The 9417-nt window shown below is 43.3% G+C and overlaps 2 protein-coding genes across 4 annotated transcripts; one reads left to right on the top strand and one right to left on the bottom strand.

Annotated features, from left to right (window-relative positions):
• The first annotated feature begins 259 nt into the window (after nt 1-259).
• Nucleotides 260-3988, top strand: aimp2 (aminoacyl tRNA synthetase complex interacting multifunctional protein 2). Of its 2 annotated transcripts, XM_042392657.1 has the most exons (5): nt 460-548; nt 1117-1316; nt 1785-2003; nt 2175-2409; nt 3101-3988. In XM_042392657.1, exons 3-5 carry the CDS (start codon nt 1839-1841, stop codon nt 3487-3489), a joined length of 789 nt encoding a protein of 262 aa, XP_042248591.1. In that variant the 5' UTR covers nt 460-548; nt 1117-1316; nt 1785-1838; the 3' UTR covers nt 3490-3988. The 2 variants fall into 2 exon arrangements, with proteins under 2 accessions (XP_042248590.1, XP_042248591.1); XM_042392656.1 differs by lacking the exon at nt 1117-1316 and having other exon boundaries at nt 260-548.
• Nucleotides 3989-6231: 2243 nt separating this feature from the next.
• Nucleotides 6232-9104, bottom strand: zgc:161969 (uncharacterized protein LOC569044 homolog). 2 transcript variants are annotated; one of them, XM_042392746.1, is made up of 3 exons: nt 8760-9104; nt 6691-8448; nt 6232-6648 (listed from the first exon to the last, which is right to left on the bottom strand). In XM_042392746.1, the coding sequence occupies exons 1-2, from the start codon at nt 8949-8951 to the stop codon at nt 6736-6738; spliced, it is 1905 nt and encodes a 634-aa protein (XP_042248680.1). In that variant the 5' UTR covers nt 8952-9104; the 3' UTR covers nt 6232-6648; nt 6691-6735. The 2 variants fall into 2 exon arrangements, with proteins under 2 accessions (XP_042248680.1, XP_042248678.1); XM_042392744.1 differs by having other exon boundaries at nt 6232-8448.
• Between the last annotated feature and the right edge of the window lie 313 nt (nt 9105-9417).

Below are 9417 nucleotides of genomic sequence, written 5' to 3'. Positions count from 1 at the left end.
GGAGACATCTTGTGTTCAGCAGTTAAACATTTGAAATGAAATATATTTGAATATTTATAGATTCTGCAATTTTTAATGAGGGAGATGGAGGAGATGTAATTTTAAGGATTTAAACAAAAATAATTTACTCTTTTTTGTGGAAAAAATAAATCAGACACACATTATTAGTCAAAGTAGAGTGTTTTATACACATCTTAAAACATGTCTAAAGGGGGTCCTTTAAACAGTTAATTAAGAGGTGCTTTAATCCATGTTACTTTCCCCGGATGTGACGTCACTGCGGCCTCTTTCCTGTGTGACCGGGTCGGGAGCGCCGATAGCTGCTGCTGCCTGTCAACATACAGCCCCAGAAGACATCTGTGTCCAGGATTTTGTTTTTAACAGTTTGTCTCTGACAGTACACTTAACTGTCCTCCACCATGCCCATGTACCAGGTAAAGCCCATCAGTGGGGGTGACATAAAGATTGATTTGCCAACCTGCATGTACAAGGTACCAAATATCCACGCGCAGCAAGGGAACAGCTGCACCTCCGAGCACGCGTTTCAGGTAACTGTTAACTCATTTCATTTCGACTCATCTTTTTTTTAACCGGTTAGCTTGTATTTTACCCCCGCTTCCAGTAGCCCGCACTTCATTTTTTGTTTCTCACATGTTGATACATGCGCTTTTCTTACGGTGTGTTAGCATGAGCTGTCTTTAGCCCAGCTAGCTGGCTAGCTAATTTAGCTTGTCAGTACAATGAGTAACCTCACTTCTGGGTGATGCAACTGTTAACAATCACTGCACGTCTCCTCTGTTCCATTAACATTAACATATTATTAAACAAAATTAATTGGTGGCACTTGTTGAGTAGCTTGTCTCCACCCTGTGTTGCATTTGCTGACACTGTCGTTATAATTATTTATTTAAGTGCACATAATGATGGTACATAGGAGACCCTTGCTTCAGCAGTGTGGGGTTCACTTCCGGTCAGACAGTTGGCACATATTACTAGTATGTAACCTAATCTGACGGTACCAAACTTCAGCTATCTGCATAAGGTATAGTCTTATAAAGTCTCAGTAGACTTAGTCTTCCATCACTCAAAAATATGTTGTGTTTCTTGTTCCTTCAGATGGATGTTTGAGCTGTGCAGAATGATGTATATACAGAGTTTGACACTAGAAGGCTGTTTTCACATTCATCTACTGAAAGTTGAAAATCAGATTTTAAGGAGTGGGCCTGCAAGCATGATTTTTGGAAACCCATCATGGTTCAGTACAAACAACGTGAAGCCTCCAGTGCACATACACTGAGAATGGACTTTTCAGTGAAGTAAGAGACATCTTGTATCCAGCAGTTAAACAAATTAAATGAAATATATTTGCACATTCATAGAGACTGAATTTTAAATGACAGATGCAATTTTAAGTATTTTAATGTGGTAATTATACCTTTTTTTTTTTTGTGGAAAAACCATATCAGACACGCATTATTGTTCCAAGGAGAGTGTTTTCATCTCTTAATAGTTGCCTGCAGGGATCTTTAAGATTGAAATGTCCTGCTTTCATTATTTATATATGTGCTGTAGTTCTACACCATATAAACTGGGAATATATTTAATAAGTTGTCAATACTGATGATGCACTTGATGTTATATGTGCATGGAGAGTTTCAATTTGGGACTCTCGCCCAGGTTGTAAAACTGCCGGGGATCTCAAAACCAGTCTCAAAACCATCATGCTCTCAAATTTCCACTTGTGGTTTCAGCCAAAATGTGCGATCTTCTCTCTGTCTCCACAGAATGGTGAGGTGGACCCAGCAGTCAAGGCTCTGGAGGCCCGGCAGGATGAGATCATGCAAAAACTGTATGAGCTGAAAGCAGCTGTTGAGGGCCTGGCCAAGACGGTGACCACGCCAGATGCCGATCTGGACCTGACAGTCAGCAGCAGCCTCTCCCCCCAAAGCTCCAGCTCCACAACCTTCAAAGGCACCGCAAACCTGGACACACTATTGGGCAAGGTAGGAAACACTAGTGTTCTCTGGATCCAGGCATTACTGAAGACCTTGCTTATCATTGATTACAGCCTGTTTGTGCAGACTTGGCCTCGTTATAGTCAACAAATGTCTTCATACAGTATTTGTTTTAAATTCTACACACACTTATCTCTTTTATCTTGTTCATGTCACTAGGACCTCGGTGCTCTCCGTGACATCGTCATCAACGCCAACCCGGCACAGCCACCTCTGACCTTGCTGGTGCTCCACAGCCTGCTGTGTCAGCGCTATCGGGTGCTCTCCACCGTCCACGTCCACTCCTCAGTTAGCAGTGTGTCACCACAGCTTATGTCCTGCCTGGGTCCACGCCATGCGGACAGCTACGCCCGCCAGCTGTTCCAGCTGGGCTTCACCCTCATATGGAAAGATGGTAAGGCACAGTGAGAGAGGCAGGATTTTGTTACTTTAATAAGGACACAGGACATGGAATGTAGGAAGACTCAAAGTAAGATGGAAGAGTGGTTTAAAAAATAATGCTATAGGGACTGCAACACAAAAACATTTACATGTACAAAGCCATTCGTAAATCAAATTAACAAGGCAAAATATTCTGTATCTACACTATACTTGAACCAGTTTTTGCTCAGTTGTTTATGCTAGAGCCACACAATCCATGAAAAAAACTGTACTGTGCTGTTTAATTTGGAAGTAATTTATTGAGAAACTGAGTAGGTGTTTCGCTACATGCTTGTTCTACGATTATTAAACTAATTAAAATGCCTCTCACTCTGTCATCGTAATTACAGTAACAACTGTAAACATAAAGCCATTTGAGAGGTGGCACTGCTATTTTACTGGATGTGACCAAGAGGTGGATATCATTTCTTTTCTGAAAAATGACAGTGATGTAATTATCAAGAACAAATCTTGTATCCCTTTTGCACAGTAAAGCCTTTTAAATTACATGAAATTAATTACACATACCATTGAGTTTTGGGGATGCTATTTATAACTTGACATTCTAAAATAATCAGTGTATTGACATGATCTGGATGCTTGAAATGCTTTATAAGTTGTGTTCTTGTTAACCATGAGGCCTGTTTCTCCTCTGCCCTGTTCAGTCCCCAAACTGCAGATGAAGTTCAGCGTTCAGAACATGTGCCCCATCGAAGGTGAGGCCAACGTGGCGCGCTTCCTCTTCAAGCTGCTCGCTCCCTACCCCTCCGACCCTGCTCTTGCCACGCTGGTGGACAGCTGGGTGGACACTGCTTTCTTCCAGCTGGCAGAGGGCAGTTCCAAGGAGAAGGCCGCTGTCCTGCGTGCTCTCAACGCCACTCTGGGCCGCAACCCCTGGCTGGCTGGGCCTGAGTTCTCCCTGGCTGATATCGCCTGCTATTGCTGCGTGCTGCAAAGCGGCCCAGCCTCGTCCACTCCCACTAACGTCCAACGCTGGCTCAAATCCTGCGATAACCTGGGCCACTTTGGACCTGCCAAACTACTTCTGCAGTGACCGGGGCTGTCCCTGAGCCAGACATCAGAAGGGTGTCTTACCCAAGCAAAGTGAGAGAAGGGCATTAGAATATTAAAATATCCAAACCATGTCTGGAACGACTTCTAATGCTTCCCTCCTTACTGTAGTATATCACAGAACTGACAAAGACTCAGTAGAAGCAATTGGTGGTTGACGGTTATAGTAACATAAGAGTATTTGTCTCTGCCATTCTGCTTTTGTACAACAAAGAGATTCTAAGGGAACTTTTTGCAAGGGAGGAAGCATGAGAGGACTGTAAAGACAAGGGTGTGGTAACGGATTAAATCAATGGTACTGACAGAAGCTGTTAGTCTCACACACTGTACACCTTCCACCCACTTTGTGCCTAACAAGATCCTGTACTAAATGTGTGCGTCAATGTGTGGTCACAGGTATTACCGGGTGTTTTCAGAAGTAATACTTTGTACCATTGTTTTTCTGACGTCATTAAAACATCCACTTTGGATCAATCTTTGAACCGGGGCATGTCGTTTGTTTTATTTGATTGTTTACTATAAAAAGTTTCTTTAAGCGAGTGTGGCATTTACTGGAGTGCACCTCCGTGTCCAACAGGGGGCAGGATTGTCATAAATTCAGGATAATTTCCAAACATATAGTCATGCGTCCACCTCATTCACTTGCTGTAGCGCAGAGCTGCATCCCATCACACCATACATGAAGTGGAATTTAGGGAAAACACTCCAGACAGATCATTCTGCCATGACTTACTTAACACAAGACCTCACCTCTTTAGAAAATCTCTACTCCACCTGGTTTGCTTGTTTATGATGTATTGGGTGACAGCATGGTTAAGCACATGAAGGCACGGTAGGGTTTGAGAATAGAACCTGGGAGATTAATATGGGCTAATCACTGAATCTTTGTTTTTTTTTTAAAAATATATATCTTTATATATAACCATGGTTTAGTTAAAAAGCATTACAGATTTGGACTGAAATCCAGTGATGAGATGTTTATAATTTAGCTGAAATCATATCACCTGTGGAAATAAGTGCAGATGTAATAATAAGGTCTTTATACAGTGTAGGTCAGTTCAATGAGTAGTTTCTGTCCTTTTCCTTACTCAGTATGTAGGTGCTGCATAAACATCAAGTATAGAGTGTAGTTTGAATTATGTGCATCGTGTATTCTAATTGTGAGCCACTACAGTTTACGGTAATATGGAGCAGTAATAAATTAATAAATATACACAAACAGGTGAGAAATTAAAGGAAAAACCAACATGAAGTGTGTTAGTCTCTCAACTTTACTGCAGTGATGAACACCGTTCTTCAAAAAGATATTCCCTCATTTGGTGTTTTGATGATGATGGTGGTGGAGAGCGCTGTCAAACACGTCAGTTTAAAATCTCACATGGTGTTCAATTGGATTAAGATCTGGTGACTGTGAAGGTCATAGCATATGATTCACATCATTTTCATACTCATCAAACCATTCAGTGACCCCTCGTGCCCTGTGAATTGAGGCTTGGTCATCCTGGAAGAGACCACTCCCATCAGGATAGAAATGTTTCATCATAGGATGAAGGTGATGACTCAGAACAACTTTATTGATTTGCAGTGACCCTTCCCTATAAGGGGACAAGGTGACCCAAACCATGCCAGCAAAATGCCCCTCAAAGCATAACAGAGCCACCGGATCCCTTCACTGTAGGGGTCAAGCATTCAGACCTGTACCGGTTTTTCCTTTAATTTGTCACTTGTCCGTATATATAAGATACAGACATCAACTGTTCATCATTAAACAAAATCAACCACATTATTTAAAAGCTGTAAAATATGTTTGCAGACACAATCTCAAAATACTTCTTACAGTACTTCTAATGTGACTTAATCATCAGCAGTTAGTTTTAATGATGTGTAAATGTTTTCTTCCCAAATGTGTAATCAGTTAACTCTTTTAGCTCCCTAAATCTGTTCAGCATTATTCCATTTTCATCTAAAATCACAGCTGTTTTGCCACAGTTGCATTGTGCTGTATGGTATAGTAACGTCACAATTCTTATTTTCTAAAGTAATCCTTTAGTTACTCACCTTTACTTCCTTTTCTGCTATCAGTTGTTCAGCAGCATATTTTCCTTATCAGCTGTTGTGCTGTTGAATGGAGTCCCAATAGTCTGTCTCTCAAGCAGAACAGATTTTGGAGCAGTGGAGATTCAAGAGTTTTTATAAGTCTGCCTAATTCTTTCTGAGTGCTGCAGGCAAAGTCATAGAAAATCAGATAACTAGAACAGAAAGAGTCATACATGCAATAATGTTGAAAATAAGAAAAAGCAAATCCCACAGCTTTCCATATTCTCTCGGGGTTGGTTTTTGCATCTTCAGAAGTGTCATGTTTACGACAGCTCGGGAGCTAGATAGAGCCTGTGTGCGAGTGTGTGTTTGCGTTCTCTGACAGCCTCCTGTTGGTCTCCAGGCAGCTGTCTGACAAGACGAAAGCTCTTAAGTGACATCTGGGCACATGGCAAGGAATGCACTTGGGACTGTGCAGCACTGGAATTTTGCTGTTTGTATGCTGTGTGTTTCCTTCACACACAAACACAGGCTTCTTTGAAACTATCATCAGTATCTGTTGATGCAGTCAGGGCTGCATGCAAATAATGTGGCCTATCCCATCTTGTCGCTAACCTAATTAATTCTGATTTCCAATTGTTTTGGGGTTTTTTTTTTTGTGGAAAAAGGCAAAAACACATACAAAAAGCTCTTTCCTTGTCTCTTTATATATTATATAAAACATACAGACAGGAGATGCATTCTCATTCGACAGCTGTAGAAAAAACAAACTAGCTTAACTGAAAGACAAAAATCAATTCAGTTGAACCCTGTGGCTACTTCAAATCACAATACACAGATAGAAAGATGCTTTTGTCAGTGTTTTCCGTCCATGATTGTCAATTAGGTATTTTCATATACAAGTAGGCCATTCTGCAGTAGGAGATATATGCTATGCCTATCAAAACAGGAAAAAAAAGGATTATTAGAAAACAGATCTGGCTAAATTGTCTGAAATGAGACATTAATCCGGGTTTTTTTCTGTGATGATTTTAAGTTTTAGCACAACATGGTTTGATTCTGCATCAATCAAAAGGCTGAGAGAGATAGAGAGAGATAGAGAGAGATAGAGAGAGAGAGAGTGAGAGAGAGAGAGAGAGAGAGAGAGAGAGAGAGAGAGAGAGAGAGAGAGAGAGAGTCACCGGCAATGTATTCACACAGTGACCAAAGAGCAAATGTTGCTGTTGTATCTCAAAAGCTGAATGCGTTCGAAGTAGTCGTCAGTCAGAAAGTTTCTCTGTGAGGTGACCAGGTTGCCTTTCTGACTGAAGAGACGCTGGACGGGGGCCGTTGAGGGCAGGGTGGTGTTGTATTTTAGGAAAAGCTGCTTCACTCTGGGGAAGTCCTGAAGGCACTCTAGGCTCTTCCCCGGTCCTTCAATGTACTTGCGGATCTCCTCCATCGCTCCCCGTTGCTGAATCTGAGTGGCCGGCTTCACGGGCCCGTAACTGAAGAAGTCATCCTCGGATTCGATGGTTGACAAATTCCGACTGGTGTTCGCTTCGGTTACGTTGCAGGGATCCACCTGTGATGCCTCTGTAGCCAGCAGGGAGCACATCTCCTCTCTTTCAGAAGCAGCCATCCACCACAGGCGGAATTGAGGAGTTGTTGCCGTTGCAAACTTTGCTTCCGTGCTGGCGAACAGCTCCTGGAACCGTACATCAATAGCCATAACAATGGCATTGATGACATCGCCGAAGTAGTTTGCAGCATCTTTCTGCTCATTTAGCTTGTTCTTCAGACTGAGTACTGTTGGGATGACCAGACCCAAGTAACATTTCTGCTCTGCTTGGAAAAGTTCAAGTGCGAAAGCGAGCGGGTGGAATACAGCCACGTATTCTTTTAGGAAGGCCATCTCCTCTGGCTGCAGGCGTGGGACCTCCAGGCGGGCACACAGCTCCGTCAACTCCCGCTCACTGAGAGAGACGATCTTCTGCACAGCACAGTACTCCACATTCCAGCGTATGACAGCAGGGACGACCAGTGCCATCTTTCCTATCTCCTCTGCTGCATCCATACCAACTTGAAGATGGTGGCATTTGCTCCATATGGCATACACTTTAGCCATCGTACTGTAATGCAGCTGGCACATGGGCCCCTGTGACACAGCCTGCCAAAAGTCTTCAGTAACAATCTGCTCCAGGGTGTGTGATGCACAGCGCTGTACGGTGGGCAGAAACAAGAGCATGTCCTGTTCCGGCTCACCCTCGAGGACGGCGCTCACGTTCTCGTAAAACCCGATGTCATCGTCACTCTCTTGGCTGTCCACCGCAAACTCCTTGAACACGCTGACAAAGGGGCTGCCGTTGTCAGTGACGGTGGTCTGAACTTTACTTTCGATATTGTACGCCACATGGATGTCGTGTATTCTCCCCGCAATGGTGTCATACGTGATCCTGCCCTGCAGGCGCGCAAACCCCAGAGCAGCAGATTTCCTCTCCAAAGAATCTGTGTCAATCCAGTGACAGGTCATCCCAAAGAAGCTTCTGTTGTTGGCTGTCCAGATGTCAGCCGTGGTGCACACGTACTGGACGTTGCTGAGTTTTGCCATCAGCTCTTCCCGCATCCTGGAGAAACCCTGGTCCACCTTTGTAAACAAGGTCACCCTGTCCATGGACTTTAGCCCTTCAGTTAAGCCGGCAATCAGCTTCCTGAATCCAGGTTGCTCCAGCACATAAAAAGACTGGCAATCTTCCACAATGAAGTTAAAGATATGGTCATCTATCTTGCTTTGGGTCATGCATTTGGAGATGATTTCCGCTTTAAGCTTTTTGAGCTGGCAGTGCCTGCTCTCCTCGCCATTGTGTTCCTCCTTCCTCCGTCCCCTCTTGGCATCAGGCCTGGCATCACAGCCCAAATGTGTTCTCTGAAAGACAGAACAAGGTTTCATGTTAGTTGTTGGAGGCGTGCCATTTATATGTGTGGACTTTTCATCACTTTACAAACTTCAGCTGCAGTGAAAACCCTTCAAAATAACACTCGTGCAAAATAAAATAGTTGTTTTTCTCCAGGAAAGTTGAAAACAAAGACCATGAGCGACACGAGTTGGTAATCAGCATGCGGCTACAATGTAACGTTATTAATCACGAGTGCAGCTATTCATTCATTGACCCTTTCAAACATTAACCTGACGGTTGCGGGGAAATGTTACATGCACATTACTGTTTTGTAACTTACGTCTAAATGCTTCTTTAGGTTTGATGTTGAGGTCTTCGACGTGGAGAGCAGATTAACCCTCGGCAGACACAGATTACACTGGACGATGATATTTTTTCCTTGATCTGCCTTGTACGTGAAATGGTGGCGATAACGCCAAGTATGCATGGCCGATTTGGTCTCGCCACTGGTTTCATTTTGATCCACATCCATGTCGGACGCAATCTCTGCTGTTATTTAACGTCTTGAAATATAATAAAAGTATCGTAATCCGATTTAGTAATCGCGATTACACGTAAAGTAACGATGGCAGTAGAGAAATCCTCATGAAAAAGGGGCAGGCCTTTGTTCAGCTGTTACCTAGAAAATGAACAAGGAGCGGACACATACGTCACTGTCTATCGGGACGCAGGCGTACTTACAGTTGCAAAGTACACGAGAGCAGGCACAGCGCAGCACTACGCAGGCGCCTCACGCACATGGGCTACTACGTCGAGGCGTCACAGTCTGCTCCTTTAGTTTTTGCTCGCATTCATCGTAGTACTTTTACCAGAATTTCCTTTTCCTCCAGCCAGCGTTGCAGGCGAGTTGGAGCCACCATCAGGGCAGCGGAAGGAAATATATCACAGCGTTTTTAATTGATGCATTTTATCAAAAGCATCCACTTAGTCATAAGTTT

The sequence above is a fragment of the Thunnus maccoyii genome, chromosome 18, assembly GCF_910596095.1.
Source record: "Thunnus maccoyii chromosome 18, fThuMac1.1, whole genome shotgun sequence".
Taxonomy (NCBI): domain Eukaryota; kingdom Metazoa; phylum Chordata; class Actinopteri; order Scombriformes; family Scombridae; genus Thunnus; species Thunnus maccoyii.
Note: the sequence above shows the minus strand (reverse complement) of the source record. Positions and strands in the feature narration are given on the sequence as shown.

Excerpts from the sequence above, each read along its gene's own strand:
- aimp2 (XM_042392656.1), top strand. The coding sequence starts at position 420 with ATGCCCATGTACCAGGTAAAGCCCATCAGTGGGGGTGACATAAAGATT. Across the intron at positions 2,004-2,174 it reads TGGACACACTATTGGGCAAG|GACCTCGGTGCTCTCCGTGA; the intron begins GTAGGAAACACT and ends TCATGTCACTAG. Across the intron at positions 2,410-3,100 it reads CACCCTCATATGGAAAGATG|TCCCCAAACTGCAGATGAAG; the intron begins GTAAGGCACAGT and ends TGCCCTGTTCAG.
- zgc:161969 (XM_042392744.1), bottom strand. The coding sequence starts at position 8,951 with ATGGATGTGGATCAAAATGAAACCAGTGGCGAGACCAAATCGGCCATG. Across the intron at positions 8,449-8,759 it reads ACCTAAAGAAGCATTTAGAC|AGAACACATTTGGGCTGTGA; the intron begins GTAAGTTACAAA and ends TCTGTCTTTCAG.